General features: G+C 55.8%; 1 protein-coding gene across 1 annotated transcript; it reads right to left on the bottom strand.

The window, feature by feature from the left end:
• Positions 1-16,886: 16,886 nt before the first annotated feature.
• On the bottom strand, positions 16,887-18,592 carry LOC311221347 (C-C motif chemokine 19-like; the record flags this gene model as incomplete). The annotated part of the gene is made up of 4 exons (XM_084305254.1): positions 16,887-16,907; positions 17,188-17,284; positions 17,599-17,722; positions 18,535-18,592. The coding sequence occupies 4 exons, from the start codon at positions 18,590-18,592 to the stop codon at positions 16,887-16,889; spliced, it is 300 nt and encodes a 99-aa protein (XP_084161380.1).
• Positions 18,593-18,842: the final 250 nt, after the last annotated feature.

Genomic DNA, 18,842 nt, shown 5'->3' on the forward strand with positions numbered 1-18,842 from the left:
CATCTCCACTGTCCCGCAGCGGGGACACAACCCTGAGCAGAGCCCCCTGCTTGGCAAGTGCTGCTCGGGCCCCTCCTCACACCTCGACCCGGCCCCCGTAATCGCTTCCATGTGTTGGCACCTCCCAGCCCCGGTGCTCGGCGCCAGTGGCTCCGTGCCCAACCAGATCCAGATGGGGAAACGCAACCAGCAGCAGCGTGGGGTGGGTCTGGGGGCTCTTGTGTTACCCGGGGCTGCCCGAGGCAGGATCCATCCCACCACCGTGGTCCCCATGCGAGGCAGGGCTGGGAGGTGGCTCTGCTCGGATCTTACCCCAGCATCCTGGGGTAAGGGAGTGGGGGGCAGCTCTGTGCCCTTTGCAAGGGCTGGTGGCAGCACCAGGCATGTGCCTACCTCCATCTCTGGTACGCTGCTGGGATGGTGCCATCCTGGGCTGGGAGCCAAGCCTGCAGCACCCAGCCCAGCTGTGCCCCTCTTCCTGACGTGCCACAGCCACCTTCATCTCCTCTTGGTCCCCGGCACCCCATGGACAGCCCTCCCTGCCTTGAAAACAGCTCTTGCCGCCACCGGATCCCACTTTGAATACCCCTGGGGAGGGAATCAGGGCTGTGGTTGTCCATAGGATGCTGCTGAACACGTACAACACCCATCCCATAGTGTTTGCAAAGCGAGCTGCGTGTTGCCAGCACCTGGTGCTGGTTTAGAGGCGGACGCCTGCTTGTGCCTCAGGAGCTCAATGGCCAGAAAATGGGAAAGTGTGAGCCAACAGCTCTGGCCCCCACATCCTGCCCTGCTTAAAAGCTCCTCCAGAGAGTCCAGGCTTGCTCCAAATAAAAGGGAATTGCTGCTGGCGAGGGGAGCAGGGGAGCTGACAGGGACCACAGGAACCTTGCTGGTGCCCAGAGCCATGCCCACGTCCCCCAGCAGCCCATAAATGTGACACACGGGCAGCCTGGGAGCCCAGGGAAGCATCAAGCAAAGTGTTTGGGGGTCTGAAGGCATAGGGCATAGCTATACTGCTGGGGGCTGCGTGCCCGGAGAGCTCGAGCTGGCGCTGGACACGGGGAGCGCAGAGCTCCTCCGGAGCAGCGAGGCGTGAGGCTGGGGTGAGCAGCGATCTGGGATAAAGGAGAGGCCTCCAGATGCCAAAGTCAACTTTGCCTCCAAGCTGCGGAGGAGAAAAACAGGAAGGGACCATGAGAGCAGTCCCAGTGCCGGCACCTCCCTGTCCCACCGCCGGGCCAGGGCACTTCCTTCAGGGCTCGGGCTCTTCGGTGGCTCTGGCTCGCGGCTGAGCTTGTAGGAGGCTGGAGCCCTGCCGGGATGCACCCAGGGCAGGCAGTGGTGCTGCCAATCCTGCCTTGCTGCAGCCACCGTGATGGGTCACGGGCTGTGCAGCGATGCCCAGGTCACTGGGGTGGCAGGGATCCTGCCCCAAATGTCTGGGCTGGCCCTCGAGCCCTGACTTTTCTCCCCTGTCGCTGCCAGGACAGGCTGTGCTGTGCACACAGGAGGCAGGTTGTCTGCAAAAGAGCCATCCCTTCACTCTCCTGCTGCTCCCTTTTCCTTTTTCTCCGGGAAAGAGAAAGAAGCAGCCCTGGTAGGTCCTAGGAAATACAAGGGAATAAATCCTGGGGCAAGGGAGAAAGGAAGGAACACATACACAGAGGGAATCAGTGAGGAGGGAAGGATGCATGGGTTGGGGGAGGGAGCTTGATATATAGAGGGATGCAAGGACTGGGCAGACAGAGGAACAGACAGATGGAAGGACGTATGAATGGATATGCAGGTGAACCATTGGGACACCCAAATACTATCCTAAGCATCAAAGATGCTCGTGCAGAGACTGGTTTGTGAGGACAGCTGGGAAGCCAAGTGCATGAGGCTGGCAGTGGGAGGCCCGTTGGCAGAGTGAGGACAGTATTTGGGCACAGCTCCTCCGTGCGACCCATGTGCCCAGTCCCCAAAAAAGTGGTAACACGGCTGGCATGAGGAGACAGAGCCTGGATCAATGGAAAGTCAGCCCCTGTGCCAGGCAGAGAGGGGCATCTCCACCCTCCTGGTCTCATGCTGTCCAGGCAGGGGAGCAGGGCAGGGATCCTGCCCCAGGGGCACAATGAATCCAGATACAAATGATTTAAATACCCAGTGCTGGGCGTTCACCTTGGCAGTAAATCTGAACTCAGTGGGATATCTCTGCCTGGGGTCTTGCAAGAGGGTCCAAGCCCCCAGCACACTCAAGACCCTGTAGGTCACCCATGCTGCTTTTTCTTAATTTGCTTCTCTTTAGCTGCAAACTCTGTGCCCAGCACCAGATCTCTTTCCTGAAGGAGAAGGCTGGGCATCACCTGGCAGGCCAGATGTGCTGGCACCCAAACGTGGGGCGAGGAGAGGCCTGAGCCATGCTTCTTCTTGCTGCCCTGTTATAGGCTTCTCCCTGCACAAAAGGCTTGTTTCTCTCCCTGTTTGCTGTGGTGGCCCCCTCCCTGCCTCCAGGACGCTTTTTGTCTTTCATGGAAAGACAAAAAATTCCAAACGCAGGGACACAGAGGTGCTGGGAGGCTAAACCAGCAGCTTAGCTGTACCCAAGCAGTGCTGCTTCGTGATGCTCTCCGCAAATGCCTGTTCCCCCCTCAGCCCAGCAGCAGCGCTTTGGACAAGCTCGCCAAGCAGTGGGTTTCCCTGCCAGCTTTTTTTTTTTTTTCTTTTTTCTTTTCACTGAAAGCAGGCCCGGTGTCCAAGCAAGAGTTCACATCTCTCCTCCAGCTGCTTCTTGAGCTACGGGGACTGAAGCAGAGCAGGAAACACTTCTGGGAGCAGCCTTTGGGGAGGGACAGGGAGCATCCTGACCTGCTCACCTCCCACCAGCTGCATCTTGTGCTGCAGGAGGATGCTGGGCTGGAAGGCAACAGGTCATGGTGCCTTTCTTTCGCTCCCCAGATATGCAGGGCACCAGCACAGCCAGGAGCAACCCCAAGGGGTTGCACTGTTGGTCTGCATTTGTGCATCTACATCTGGCTGCAAAGGGCCAGTAAAGTGTCTGGGGGAGGCAAAGCTGTGCAGGAAGCTGAGCCTGCAGCACCTCTCCTCATTTCCTTCTCCCCAGAGCTCCTGCAGGGGCCAAGGCCCCAAACTTCATCCTCCCCCTGTCTCAGAGCAGTCAAGAAGGAGGCCCAGACACTATTTTCCCACTAGATGGCAAACAACGCCTTTAAAATAGCCTTCCGAGGAGTTACATGGCTTCCTCCAGTAGAGGAGGCTAAGAAACGAAAATCCTTCCTCAGAGGAAAGCCTGGGGGCTGAGGGCCTGGGGCTGCCTGCTGCGGGGCTGAGGGTTGGAGCTTGGCCAAACCTGCTCGGTGGACAGCCTACGGTGGTCCTCCATGCCACGGACATCTTGCTTTTTTTTTTTTGCTATTTTTTGGGTTTCCCTTCTTTACCACCCGTCTGGTTTTGCCCCAATCCTAGGAGACCCATCCCTCGCCCTATAAATGCGAGAGAGGCGTCTGGATAACCCCACAAAGCACCTTGAACCGTAGGCGGCCACGAAGCCAAAGCCAGAAGCTTTGCTGGGGATTAATCACGCTGTGTGTGTGAGCCAGATGTGTCCTCGTGCCTGCTAGCAGGAGGGCAAGCCCCCAGCTCCACGTGCAAGCCCTTGTGCTGGGTGTGAGTAAAGGAGGAAGGGATGGAGGCTGTGCAGGTGGGTGTGTGCGCTCGGCTAAGGTATTCTGCCAGCTCAGATGTGTTTCCAGGCTTGTGTGTGCTTGCTTGAATTCAGCCCCAGAGTACCTCGCGGTCTCTATACTAACCTTGTGCAGAAGTTTTCTGAGTTTTCTACCAGCTCTGGCACCTCTGCAGCCCATCAGCGGCCTGCCATCTTGCTCCTGGGGCAAACCCAGCCCTCCAGAGCCCCAGGCATGTGCCTAAGTGTGCAAACAGCCAGAGCAGGGCTGTGCAAGGAGCCGCCAGGCATGTTAATGAACTAACAGCAGCTGCTTTTCCTCCATGAAGTGCTTGAAAGCCTTGCTCCTGGCAGCATCAGCTCCATTTGCTGCCTCTGATGTTTCCTGTCCGGGGCTGTTGTTGGGCACGGTTTATTCTTGGGTGAGAAGGGTCCTCCAGGCTTCCTGGAGACTTCCTTTGGGAAGGATTAATTGCCTCTTCCTCCTTGAGGATGGGAAGTCCCTCTTGGGGCTATTTATAGTTAAAAAAAAAAAAAAAAAAAAAAAAAAAAAAAAAAAAAAAGCACTCACAGAAAATGAAAGAAGGGTGTCTGGGGAACAGAAACCGAGGGAGCTGTCGGGAGCTGGTGAGCAGCATGCAGCTCGGGGCAGCACGCCTCGGCCAAACCCGCTGACCCGCCGCCGCGGCCACTGGACCACAAGCGGGGCGGGCGAGAAGCCCTTCTGGCTCGCTGCAGCGGGGCTGGGCTCCTGGCCAGTGCTTGTGTTGGCACGTGCTGACGGCCGGGGACGTGCCTGGGGCTTTGGGATCGGGGCAGAGGCGGTGACAAGAGTGGCCAGAGGCTTCCCCGTCCCTTTGCCCTGGGTGTCAGTGTCCCCGAAGGCGGCGGAGCAGCAATTCGGCACAGACATGGCTGCGTCGCTCTGGATGGTGAGGTTTACAGATCCAGGAGGGTTTGGCCCAGGGGGGAAATGTTTGGCTGTGTGGGCTCTGTGCCTGCAGGGCCACAACATCAGAGACCCCCCAGTATCCCCAGGCTGACTATTACCCTGCTCTGCTAACCCATCCCCATCACCTGCGACTGTTGACCTCTGAGCTGAGGGCACCAAGGGATGGGCAATTCCCCTTGCCTGAGGATGTCCCCCACTGCCATGACATTTTCCTGACCTCAGCTTCCAGCCCAGGTCCTGGGAGCAGCTCTGGCCCTTCCCTGTGGGCTCAAGGTTCTGGGATTTTCTTCCTGGGTGGTTTTCACCAAGAAAAGGCAACCTGCCTCTGCATGGCACCCGTGAGAGGTGACGGGCTGCCATGGGCCTTGTTTGGACCATATCTTAGGTCCCCACATCTTAGCCCACCCAAGTCCCCTCCTGCCTGCAGCAGTGACACCGTCCACGTCCCTTACTTGCTGCTGCCAGGTGAGAACATACAATCAGGGAATGGTTCAGGTTGGAAGGGACCTCTCAGGTCATCTGGACCAGCATCCTCCAGCATGAAGCAGCTTCAGAAATACCCACGGGGCTGCACCAAGCTGCTCCAGCTAAGTGGGGACTGTGGGATTTCAGCTGTGTCTGCTTCTTCCCCTTCATAAACAGCTTGGCACTGCTCCAGGATGAAGCTCTGCAGTAGATACCCTTTCTGTCTGTACTTTTTCATCATGATCCTACAAATGAAGAAGTTCTTAAGCTGTGGTAAAGATTTGATGGGTGACCTCCAGACCTGCTTCACCCCTGCAGTGCTTCCTGCCCTGTGGGACTGCCTGGAAGCCTGCAGGAGACCTAAGAGCTGACCGAGGTCTGGACACCAAAGGAAAAGCTACCAGTGCCAGAAGGGCCGTGCTTTCATTTCCTCCCGAAGACAAGAAATGTGAAGAAAACAAAAGAAAAGAAAACAAAACAAAAAAAAATAAATAAAAAAATGAAGACCTGCTGCCTTCACCAGGGTAATGTCTATGAAGGGAAGTGAAAGCTCCCAGCACAGGCTCCAGCACACCGCAACCGCAGCTGTGATTCCCCAGAGTAGCAACCTCTGTACTCTTCCTCAAAGAAGAGTACACAGCTGCAAGCCAGAAAATAAGGAAAAAGCCAGAAAGACAGCTACACACAAGGAGGATGGGTATTGTGGTGGAGGGAGGCAGCAGAAACCCAAAGCAGTGCGCAGAGGGGATGCTGCCCAGCCAACAGTGTGGCTTCGGTGTCTTTAGGATCTGGGCTTTTGGTGTCACCCGCCTCCCCTGTACTCCTCTGCTCCTATGAGAGTATCAAGAAGACCAGCACCCACTGCCCTGATGCCCCTGATGCCCCTGATGCTGGAGGCAGGACGCAGAGTGATAAAATGCTAACAATGCATCAGTGGCAAAGGATAAATTATCATCAGCCTCCGCAAAGGGTGAGGTTCACCTTGCCTCGACCTTCGCGCTGCCAGCTCCACCTCTGGTGACATTCCCCATAGAACAGAAAAAGCCTGGGTGACATTTCAGGGTCTTCCAGAGGAGAAGAGGAAGCCACCTTTCTGCAAAATGCAGGCACGGAGTTACAGCCTGGCTGGTGCAGTGCCAGAAGAGAGGGGGGAATATGGGGAGGGAGGAGGGCTGCAAGTGTCCCTTTAAGGATATCGTAGTGCTGTGAATATTTACACAAACGCACGCAAGGCTCTGTAATCTGCAAGCCTGAGCACATTGTAAAAAGGCTGATAAAGTGCTGAGCTCTCTCTCGATCATTTAGTTTTGCCTTCACATTTTTTTTCCCACTTGAGAACAGTTACTAGGCTGAGTTTGTGTATCTTGTACCCAATAAAGATATTAAGAGCCCTTTAATCTGCCGCTGCACAATCAGCAGCTTATTTTGCCACGGAGGTAAATGGCATTGGTGTGAGAAGTTTGCTGTGAGTGGCTCAGAGCTCGCTAAAAAACATCCTTGGGCTGTATTCAGTTCATGCACAAGCGGCGGGCTAGGCCGGCCAGCCTTGTCCCATGCGGCTGCAAACCTGGTGGCTTTCCTGTCCTCACAGGAGCTCAATGGGCCTTGCACAGCCTGCATGGGTGCTTGCAGGGTGTTTTCAGGGAATGGCACTGGGAAATGTGGATGGAGCACTGGTGTGATGCCACCCGCTGTCCTGGTCCTTGCTGCCACCGTGCTGCAGCACGGGGTAGGGTGAGGCATTGAGCGGCAGGGGAAGGGATCCGTGAAGAGCAACAGATTTGTGCAAGGCTTGGGGCTGTCAGGATTGTACCAGCTTGGGAGGTTAGAAAGCAGCAAAGCCCCAGCAGATGTTAATTTGTGCCTTCCCTCCATGCTCTTTGTGAGCGGTGCAGGCTCTTTTACTGTGAGCACCAGTGCACACATGAGGTCTCCTGTGTTCTTCTTGTGCTGGTGGAGGTTTTGGAGGTGTTTTCGTCTTGTCCTGTGTGTGAGAAGGGAAAAGAAAAGCTCTGGAGCTGCAGGTAGCAAGGCTTGTGAACCCATCCCTGCACTTTACAGAGTGCTTGAGATAGAGTCTCCTGCAAAGACAATCTTTATGGGTAGAGGGCAGACACCTCCCAGAGCACCCCACTGCTCTGTGCACACCTCTGAGGCTTGCTGTTCACCCACACACAGCCCAAAAACCCTCACACAAAGCCCTTCCCAGCTTGTCCTCATCTGCTGCCTGTCCCCCCGTGTCTCTGGGATGTGCTGGCACACACGTGGCCAGGGACAGTGCTGAGTGCTGGCCGGCCTTGGACTCTGCACAAACAAAGGCAAGAAGAGGCTCGGTGGTGCCTTCCTGCTCCTTCCCGGTGGGTGGCCGGCTTTTTCTGCTGGCCAGGATTTTTCAGGGAGGCAGGGACCTTGGGTTAAGCATTGTTAGGGCAGGGCAAGGAGCCAGGAGAGTTCTCGCCCCACAGGACACAAGGTCAAAGGATCGGCATGACACGCTCCCTCCCGGACAGTGTGTATGTCCCCATCTGCAACCACTTCCTTGGGACGTGACAAAGGCTTGGTAGGTGACAGTCTCCCAGGAATGAAGGGAAGGGAAAAGCCTCTGCTGCCAGTACCCCTCATCCCAGCCTTGCCTTCTGCGATGTGTCCATCTGCACCTAAATGCTCCCCATTCTCAGTCGGGTGCTTTCTGCCCAGGTGAGGCACTTCCACTTGCTTTAAGCTTGCCACTTGGTCGCCGCAGGGATGGACATAGCTCATGTCAGACCTGGGGACAACAGGAGCTGTGGAGCTGCTGGGTTGGAGCTCTGGCAGCGCTGCAGCAGCACACAGGGAGAAATGTTTCTAACAGCAGTGAAGGGGGCTTTAAAAGACCTCCATGTCTTCCAGGCATCCAGAGCACTTCTAAGGGGACCGCAGCACTGTAAGGACAGAGGAGGGCAGCTCAGGTGCCCGGCAGGCTCTGATGTGATACTTTCAGCCTGCAGGTGAGCAGCAGCCCTGGACCTGCTGCCAGCCCTCCCAGCAGTTCCCTACTCATGCAGCTCGGGGCTGCCTGGAGGAAGGACCTGTCTGCCTTTGTTTTCCATCACTCTGATGCCCTGATTCCTCTCCCCTCCTTTTCCTGGAAGGAAGGGATCTGCAAGCATGTCCCTCCTCAGCAGGGCATGGGGCCAGTCTGCCTTATCAGTCACAAAAGAGCCAGCCAGGGACTTTCCACTCTTTGCTGCTGTGCCCAAATAGGACTACCAGCCTGGTACATCGGATTGTCTTTGAAGAGTTCCCCAGCTCCCCTGTCCTCTGCTCCCTTTGCACACTTGGCAGCTCTGCTCTCTCTGATGACATTTTGCTGGCCCTGTCACCCTCTGCCTGGAAATCCTTGGACACAAATATCCCACAGGAAGGCTGGGAAGGAAGATGCAGACCCTTTTGCCCCACGGGAAGCCCCCACAGTTCCAGCCACCATGGCTTCCTCCTTTGCAGGCAGCTGAGAAAAATGCTCACTTGGGAATTTTTGTGTTGTACTCTGTGCTGTCCCTGGTGACCCATGTATTAGGGACACAGAGCTGCAGACTCTTCAGACCAGCTCTGGTACCCACTGTCACACTCCTGACTTTCAGAGAAAGCCCTTTGTAGCAGATCCATATCAAAGCATTGCAGAATTGCCAGGACTGGTGAAGGTGAAGAATTACTTCATCTCCCCACTCAGTCTGGCACTCTGTTGGAAGAGAAGAAGCAATACTGAGCAGGCTGAGACCATTCAAGCACTGGCCCAGAAAGCAGAATGAGCTGGCTGAAACCCAGAAACCTTGTGTGAGTGCCACCAGCCATACCTTACAAGGGCCAAGATCCAGCGCAGGAGGAATGCTTCCCAGGCAGAAATGAAGAGGTTCTAGTAGCAGGAGAGCAATGACCCTCCTGAAACCCAGCCAGAGCTCTTGTAGAAAAGCCCCCTGGGGTCACATTTGTAGGGGGTCAATGCCCTGCTGGAAGAAGTTGTTCTGTGCCTGCATGCAGTATGGGAAAGGCTGCAGCCTCCGAACTGATAAAGCAAATGAGGCAGAGCCCCTCTGGACAGCTGGGAGCTTCTGCTCGGCACGGGCTTGCCCCAGCAGCCAGCACAGCCCGTGATGGATGGCCCAGCATGTCCTGGCACACCACGGCCTCACAGCTCTCACTCGAGACAGCTGAAGCACAAGGAAGACAAATGAGACCCAGAGAAACCCAACCTGCTGCTGGCCCCCTCCATCTCCATTTACATGTCTGCTTTCGCTTCCAAGTCCATGTATCTCCTTTGTTTAGGAGTGTGTGTGGCTCTTGGTCCGATTCCAGATGTTTTCTGCTTGAGACCTTCCTCATTCAGCAAAAACACTGAGCACGGACACTTTGGAGCCCATTTTGGACAAATTTCTCTTGCTTCAGATGCTTCAGATCTTGCACGAACACCAAATTGCAGTTCCCATGACTTCATGCAGCCCTCAGAAAAATAACATACAGCAGAGCAAACCCACCTCACCCACTGGGGCACTGATAGACCAGAATAATGGGAAACAAAGGATTTGGTAGGGCTGTCACAGGTCTTCCAGTCCCTCCTGTGCCAAGCCAGGGCCAGCACAACTCAGAGCTTTCCAACAGGCCATGGTCTAACCGTAAAATCTGCAGCAGTGGAGAGGCAGCATTTCCTCAACTGACCATTCTTGATAAGTGGAATTTCCCTTCAACAACTGACCCCAAGGTTTTCTGTGACTTCTTGTCCTACCAGAAGTGAACTAAGGGAACAGTTTCTTCACTTTCTCTTTGAAACAGCAGCCTCCTGTACATTTGGAGGCCATCTCTTCTGTTCCTGGAAGGAGGGTAAACCCAGGTTCCTTCAGCCAGTACTTTGGCAGTGCCCAAGCCCCATCCAGCCTGGCCTTGAGCACTGCCAGGGATGGGGCAGCCACAGCTCCTCTGGGCAGCCTGGGACAGGGCCTCACCACCCTCTGGGTGAAGAATTTCTTCCAAATATCTAATCTAAACCCACCTTCATTTACTTTAAAGCCATATCTCCTTGTCCTATCACTCCACCTGTTAAAAAAGAGCCTCTCCCCAGCCTGTAGGCCCCTTTAGGCACTGGCAGGCCGCTGTAAGGTCTCCCTGGAGCCTTCTCTCCTCCAGGCTGAGCACCCCTAGCTCCCTCAGCCTGTCCCCACAGCAGAGCTTCTCCAGCCCTCTGAGCATCCTTGTGGCCTCCTCTGGACTTGTTCTTATCTTGTGCTGGGGGCCCCAGAGCTGGGTGCAGGGCTCCAGGTGGGGTCTCACGAGAGCAGAGCAGAGGGGGACAATCCCCTCCCTGCTCTGCTGCCTACGCTGTGTTGGTGTACCCCAGGGTACAGTTGGCTTGCTGGGCTGCAGGTGCACGTTGCCATCTCATGTTCAGTTTTTTGTCCTCCTGTACATCAAGTCCTCCACAGGGTTTTTCCCCATCCATCTGTACCCAGTCTGTACTGCCATTTGGGATTGCCCCGACTGAGGTGCAGGACCTTGCCCTTGGCCTTGTTGAACCCCATGAGGTTCACACAGGCCCACCTCTCAACTTGCCCAGGTCCCCCTGGATGCCTCCAGCATGCCAACCACACCACACAGCCATCACAGGCCTTCCTCACCACAGCACCCACAACGCAATCCCCCATTTCCCCATGCCTCCTGCTTGCACTGCAATGCTTCTCCACCCCAGGTGAGAACTGCAGAGCTCCAGGCCCTGCTGCCTTGCCTGGGCCAGCCAAACCCAGCCAAGAACCACGGCGCAGCATGGACACAGCCTTCAAAAACAGCAGGGCTCAACCCAGCGGACTTCAGCCCTTTGGCCTTTCCCCCTCCAGGCAGGCAATGAAACCCCATGGGCTCCAGCGCTGGGAATTCCCTGGAGGCAGCTGGCCTTGGCAGGGGCAGAGGAGGATGCTGGAGCGCTGCGCTGCAGCTGGGAAATGAAACCAGGCGCTGCGGGTGGAGGGCGAGTCCGTCGCTGCATCTGGGACACTTCTGCTTCTGTTCTTTGCAACGCGGCGGCTGCCGTCTAAATGCTGACTGGTGGCTTTCCAAAAGCCACAACAAGTAAACGGAAGGTGGGAAATTACAACCTGTGGAGGAATTCAGTGAAAAGTCTTGAGTTTTTCACCAAAGACCACCTCAGAGGCTCAGGAGACTCCGCCGAGTGCTGCTTGTTTGGAGCAGCATCTTCCGTGGAAAGCCATGGCTTGGTGGTTTAAACAAGATTAAGGAACACACATGTAAACACAGTTGTGTGTTTGCAGCGTGGGGACAGTGTGCAGCCTAGCAGAGGAGGGATTTTCCCAGCCAACACATCTGCAAGAAAGAAAATTTCGCTTTCTGTGGGAAAACAGAGAAGAGAGAGATGCGTTTAGTAGAGGCTGAAGACTGAGGGCTGCAGAGGGTGAACCTCCCGCTGACACAACACAGCTGCCACATCCCTCTGGACAGGCACAAAACGGCCAGCACATGGGCAAACCTGGGTTAGAGGGGACCGAGGGAGCGGGGCAGAAGCTGGGCAGCACAGAGCCGGGTGGGCTGAGAGAGGAAGACCCCAGCATGAGATGTTTTCTCTTGCTAGGGATAAGCCAGGATTGCAGCAAGAGCTCTCAAGCATGCCATACTGTGAGAAAATCTTCCAACTCCCTTTCCACCCCAGATGTAGAAAGGTTTTGCACGCATACAGGTTTAATTTATTCTCCTAAATTCATAAGGAGCTCCAAAACCTTCTCTTCTTTCCCTTCCCCAGCCCTCGCTGGGAGGACATACAAGCCAGCACCTTTCCTAGAACATGAGGGAGAGGTGAGGAGTGCCACAGAAAACGTCACTAAGCCTCCTGTTGATGCCTAGCAGGTTGTAGGGAGGGATGGGTAATGAGGAAGGTACTTTCCAGAGACTTCTTGCAGCAGGACAAGTTTTCTGTTTGCTTGTCCTCCCAGTTTTCTCTTTTATCTCCAGGTTTTACTGCTACTGTGCACGAAGAGAAGATGGGTGCTCCTGAGGGCAGAGAGGATGGGTCCCCCCTCCCTTTCCAAAGGGTGCTCTGGGAGCAGGGCAAGGGTGCTTCTGGCTGGTGGCTGAGCCTACAGTGCCGTGAGCCACATCATCCACTGTGTGTAAAAGTCAAGCCCAGCATGGGCATGAGGTCCCTGTGTCATGAGGTACCCATGTCAGAAAGCTTCTGGACTCTGTTTCATTCCTCTCACCTGCATTAGGAACAGTATCCAGGCCCACTGCTCCAGTCCCAGGGATCAGAGCCAAGAAGACAGACCACGGAGGGGCAGGGAGAGGCTCCAGGGCACTAGGCAAGGAGCAAAGCCATCAGGTGCATGGGACAATAGGGGACATCCAGGCTTGTTCCCTGCTGTGGGGTTTTCGGGGTTTGGTTGCAGGGCTTTGTTGCTGCCCCTGCCCTCTGGTAAATGCTCCTTTACCCTGTTCTCTCTGAGCATGACTGACTCCTAGAGTCAACCTTTAGGGGAATAGAGATCAGCTTTCAGGCACCCCAAAACTCCTGCATTCCCTCTCCTATGGGCAAAGTTCACCCCACATCTTCCTAGTCTCAGAAAACCCCTGTGAAATGGTTTGGGGTGATAACCCCAAATCCCACCAGCAAAACATGGACGACAAAGCTCAGACCCCAGGGTTGTTGGAAACCCACCTCCCCGCTTTGCTCAAGTAGTATATATATTTTTTAGAGGTCTGACTGAATATTCAGGCACTGAATGTCAGAGGAAAACTTAAAAAAGTGAAGAAACAAAACTGAAAATGCTGGGCAGGAAAGGTAGGAGGCTGGAGGGAAGCCCCAGCATTTCAGAGAATGTGAGTGGGATTTAGCCAAGTAGCACCCATCCTGAGTAATTAGAGCCAGATCTGCTCACAGGAGGAGTTGGGGGATACTCAGCCACATTTCTGTATTTGCTGATGGTGCGAGCTCCTAGGACTCTGGGTGTCTAAAAGCAGACTGTGGTCATTGGTGGTGGGATCACTCAGCTCCTAATATCCCTCGTGGCACATCCTTCTCTATGCACTCTCTCTTGTGCCCCCACAAGCAATCTCCCACTTATCGGGGCAGATCAGCCCAAAGGGGACCTGAAAAGAAGGTATAGAGCCTGGGCAGTAGATTCCCGCTGGCCCTCAAGAAAACTGTATCTAAACCAGCTTATTGGGTGCTCTGGGGGTGGCCTTTGTGCAATGATCTGAGCAGGTCCCCAGGGACCCAGCACAGCCCGGAGGATGGGAGCTCCTCTTGTGTACCCAGATGCTCGGCTGGGTGAGGCCACCAGGGACCATCCAGCTGCAGGAGAAGGCTCCTGGGATGTAGCTGCAGAAGGAGCAGTTCTGCTCAGAGCCCCACAGCCTGGCCAAGAGTGCTGGCATCCTCCCACAGGACAAACCTTAGCAGAAAGTGTCTGGACAAGCAGTACTGGAGATGACATGCTGGGAATGAATGAAAAACCAGGAGGGGCTTGGGGAGGAGAGATGCCAGGCCTGGATCCTCTCCATCACCCACACATGTTACTGGTTAGGCAAGAGTTTAGAGCACAGCAGGAAGAGAGCAGTGGGGCTTTTCCCTGCCTGGCTTCCCACCCTGCCCATCCATCCACATCCTATCTCCTCCAAATAGCCCAGGCAGGTCCTTGAGCCCCTACCAGCCACGTCCAGTGCTGGTGCCAAGGGAGCTGTGCCTGTGGAGAGCAGCCCCTTGCCTTGGCACCAAGCAGAGGAGACCACCAGAACAGGGGACAACTGGTCCTTGCACTTGGACTCTAAGGTCATGCCTGCTGTGTCTTACATCCACTTGGAAGGTATCAGAGAAAGCCTCCACCAAGCCTGGGAGGAACAGGAGAGATCTCAAAATGCCAGCTGTGAGACCTGGGGCCAGAGAACAACCCACGTTCAATGTGCTGGCATAGGTACAGCCTTGCCTTGTGCACAGTCACCAGAAGAAGGGCTCTTTTGCCAGATACCTAGGAAAGCTTTTCAGTTGCGATGACATGAGAAATACAGATCCTAGGCATTGATAAAGGACCATGGCTGATTCAATTGATGCTCCAGAATACCTCACACCAAAACCTGGTCCTGCTGAGGCTATGTCTGCATTGTTGTGCTTTGGGTCCTGATCTTCCACGCTGACACTTGAGGATGCAGCAAGGGTAGGCAGGAAAAACACAGTTGGAGAGAGAGAGACAAACAAGAGGGCTTGGAGCACTTTTACTGAAACTGGCTCTCGGCTGGGACCCAAGGTTTTGACACGTCCATGATTTGCTGCTTTCTCCAAGGATAGTGGCCACTTCCCTCCAGAAAGGTCATTGACTTTTATATCAGAAAAACTCTATGTACTGTTTACTAAGATCTGAGCCCTGCTGGTTTGGACAGATTCCCAAGAGACGGGCTGTGGAGCAGGGAGAGCTGCTGCGGGGGTGCAGACAGGCTGGCTCCTCCTTGCCAGGACCACGCACACACAGTGCCCGGCATCTCCTGCCCTTCCCTTGAGGTGGAAGGGGTGGGAGCCCAGGCACCATGCTCCTTGGCAAGATGGCCTTTAGCTAAGGACAGACCTGGTCCATCTGAGGCCAAGTCCCTCTTGCAGCCCCTGCCCACCAGCTACAGCAGCTCAGCCTGGGCACGGATCCGTGCCGAGCATCCTCCTCCTCCTCCTCCTCCTCCTCCTTGGTGCGGCCCCTCGCAGGTCACCAAACGAGCAGCAGCGAAGCTCTGCCAAAGCAAGCACTGGTTAAGCTCCCTTCCCACTCACGTTGTTTGTCTTGGCCTCTCTTCCCATACCAGCCTTCGTCCTCTTCCTCCCCCTCCCCAGGATTATATTGCTGGAGCTGTCACTGTGCTTAATGAGCTGGGGCAGACAGAGCCGGTGCGAGGGCTCTGGGAAAATCACAGCAAGAGGCAGCCGAGCCCAGGGCACGGCAAGTGCACACAGAGCAGGAGGAGGACCCTGGGGGGAACACCTGAAGCCACCAACCAAGGGAGAAGCAGACCAGCAGAGGAAAAGGGCTGGAGCTCATCTTGCTTTCAACAGGTTTCAGCAACAGCCACCAAGTGCCTGGGCATCCCCAGCCACTGCACCACCACGGATGATGTTCCTATCCTCAGGAAGGGTCCCCAGGCCATCCCACTCCCAGCCTGTGCCCAGTGCAAATTATTTAACCCTGTGTACAGGTGCATGCCGGAGCGTAGTGCCTTGCTGCTGGCTGTGCCTGGCTGCTGGCTGCACCAAGCCTTGCTTCTGCATGTTTCTCCCGTGCTTTGGCAGAGGGGAGCAGGTTTATTCAAACATCATGTTGCCAGGGTGAAGGGGCAGTTTCCATGAGGCCATTTTGTGGCAGCAAGCCTTAGGGCAGACTGGCTCTGTTTTAGGGACCTGATCATCCACAGCCCTGGTGCACAGAGCTGGGAACAAAGCATCCAGAGACTCAGAGCTCACAGGTTATGATGGGCAGGAGCCAATGTGCCACCCCTGTGTTTTACCCAAGGATGCATTTAGGAGCAGAGACGCTGGGATTTTCACATGCCTGTATTTGCCCCAGAGCTCTTTCTCCTGTCTTGCAGCCCAGCTGTGCTTTTGCACTGAGCTGCTAGGGCAGCCCAAGCCTCACTGTGCCTCGGTTTCCCTTTTCTGCAAAAGCAAAGCTCCCGTTCCCAGCAAAGGTGCTGGTGGAACTGAAATGGCTTGGTCTGGATGCTGCAATACTTGCATGCTCCCTTGTACCCTTAATCCCCCTAAAGCCCTTTTCCTCCCCCTGCACCCAGCACAGCCCCTTGCCTTGTGCTACAGCACCCCCACCCTCCACACTGAGCTTCAGGATCAAAAACGAGGCAGGCCATCAACTCATAGGCTTTTATTTTTATTTAACAAATCCAGAGAAAAAAAAAATAAAAAATATTAAAAAAAAAAAAAAAGAAAGGAAAGAAGCAGCTAACACCCGTAATTTTTGCACTGAGCAGATCTAGCAGCAAATACCTGAGCACAGCGCGAGCGCTGCTCTTGCATCCCTGCCCAGGCAGCAGCACCAGGCAGGCTTTGACCACGGTGGCAGGCTTGGGGACCAAGAAGGAGGGCAATGTCCCTGACAAGGGCAGGGACCCTCCACCATTTCCCTCCTGTGAGTAAGGCCCTGGCCAAGCGGACACCAGAGTTATGCCACAGCAGCCAGTGGTGTCAGGCTGGGACAAACCATGGATGCTGGCACTGGCTCCATTTCCACCTGGGCAGGGAAGGGCAGGAGGGGGAAAGCTGGAGGACCTCACGGGACCGACATGATGGTGACGAACATCCCTACCCCTTCCCCTCCATCCCTGCACAGTCCCATCCCTGCTGCCCTTCCCAGGGATGCAGAAGGCGCTCAGGCTCAAGGCTGATGATGGAAACCCGAGGGAACAGACTGGCGCTCAGAGGAAGGCTGGGATCCCCAAAACTCATCTCACAGATCAGTCCATCAAACCAGCCTCCTGGCTGCAAGGGTGCTGGAGATGCCGAGCACCCTTGGAGCGGAGACTCTGGTCCAGCAGCCCCCGGCTCAGCCTGACGCAGGTTTTTGAGTCACACTGGTGGCAGAAGGGAGAAGAGAGAGCTGCAGGGCTGTGACGAGCCCCATGCACTGACACGAGTCCCGAGGAGGGTTGGCCCCGTGCCCTGTAGTAGGAGGTGGAAGCAAGTCGGCTTCATGAGCTTCAGATTCACAGCTGAGAGCTGGCCCCGATCCGGGTGCTGGGGCCAGCCACAGGCTTCTTCAGGGCCTAATTGCCTTTATTTGGGACCTGGGGAAATGAAAAACACAACTGGAATGAGCATGGTCCTGGGGCAGGAGCTCTCTGGGGCCCCTTCCCTGATGTCAAGGTGGTCACCAGGACCGTCTGAGCAGAGCCACATGTGGATGTTGCCAACCCCGAGCTCACAGAGCAGAAGCAGGGGCACCCTTTTCTGTGGCATCCACCGGTCCCATTCGGGCTGGGAACATCCCTTTTGGTGGCAGGTTCGAGCCATCCCCAGGCTGCCCCCATTCCCCAGAACCCACACCGAGCACGGCCCAGCTCCTACCTTCCTGGCAGAGCCAGAGTCCAGCTTCTCCCGGAGGCGAACTGCCCATGGGGATTCGAGCGGGGCGCAGAGGCGCTTGCCCCTCACGGTGATGAACCTGTTGGGCCCACAGGGGGAAAGACAGGAGCTGCTGAGCAGGATGTCCTGGGGATGCTTCAGCACAGCCCCAGCTCTCACACTGCCTCCCTCACCCTCCTCCACCTGCTCCTTGCCATGACTTTCAGCCCTGTTTTCCCCAGGTTTTCACCTCCCAGCGGGTCTGTCCTGCTTTGTCTGAGCCTCAGATCTCCTCCACCTTCCCTCCCCTTCCACCGCTCCCCCTATTTCCCAAATGCAGCTTGCCATCCCTGCCCTGCCTCCCTCCTTGCCCTGCTGCGTGCTCCATCCCTTGCCCGTCACCATGGCCCTTACACGTTGGCAGGGATTTCACAGCCATCCTGCACCAGCTGTATCTGATATCTCTGCACGATCCGCCGTGGGATGGGATTATCGCTCGTCCTCAGGCAGCAGTCCAGGACGTTGTTGCCGCCGTGCACTGGAGGAGGAAAGGGACACGTGGCTTGAGGTCACTCCCGGGCTCCACGGGATGGTGCCCGCGCTGGCAGCGTGCCGAGCTGTGCCCTGGCACACAGTCCTGCCCGCACAGGCAGGCACACGCTTGGCTGGCCCAGCTCCCAGGTGCTGGCAGCCCTTTGCCTCTTTCACATCTCAGCAAAGAGGAGAAGAGCAGTAGGATGGGGAGTGGGCAACCCTTCTGCACACCCAGGTTCCCTCCCGCATCCCTGGGGTGAGCGCTGGCCAGGGGACACCTGCTGGATTCATTGCGCTGCCATCCAGGCACTGGAGACACCATTCCCAAGGGTCTGGGCATGACTTTGGCTGTATTTGCTGAAAAAATTATTGTTTTGGCAGCTACACGTGCCCCAGCCCATCCCACACTGAGCTGCACCTTGCTGCCACCCTGCAAGCAGATGCTCCAAAGCGCTGCCTTCCACTCCGGTGCCAGGGATGCTCCCCTGGTGTGGTGAGGGCTGCTCGGGCAGGGGAAGATGGAAGTGGAGAAAAGCTGATCCCAGCCTGGTGTGCACAGGCTGGGCTAGGGCACTGGGAGGCAGGAGTGCTCCACAGCCTGTCCCCAGTGCAGATTTCCAGCCCCTGCGGGTTCCTTCCTGGACTTTGGTCAGGACAGAGTCCCTCTGGGACGGGTTACAAGCAGAGGACTCAGGAAGGCTGCTATTGAACCCCAGCAATGGGTCCCTCTAAAAGTCTGCTGGAAATGCAAAAGCAGGCAAGAAACCAGATCCTAGCCCTTCCACAAGCAACACACCCTGAGAGATTCCCTCTTACCGTGCAGGATACATCCCAGCACCAGGAGACCGAGGCAGAGAAGATGCAGCTGCTGCATTGTGTCGCTGAGTCTGGCAGAGGATGGGCTGGAGGCAGCGGGGCTCTGGGCAGGAGAGGTGAGCTCTGCACTGCTTCCCTGAGCTCTGGTGCTGGGGCTCCTCGCTGCCTATTTATCCTTCTGGCCCGTGGCTTTCACTTTCTTTTGGAGAAGAGGGGTGGGAAGTCATAACAAGCCTTGCCACAGGCAGGATTTGATCTTTGAGCAGTTCCCGAATATACTGTCAGCTTTCCCTGAAGCCAGCTGCTCT

The sequence above is a fragment of the Netta rufina genome (genome assembly GCF_964035555.1).
Source record: "Netta rufina genome assembly, chromosome: Z".
Classification (NCBI taxonomy): Eukaryota; Metazoa; Chordata; class Aves; order Anseriformes; family Anatidae; genus Netta; species Netta rufina.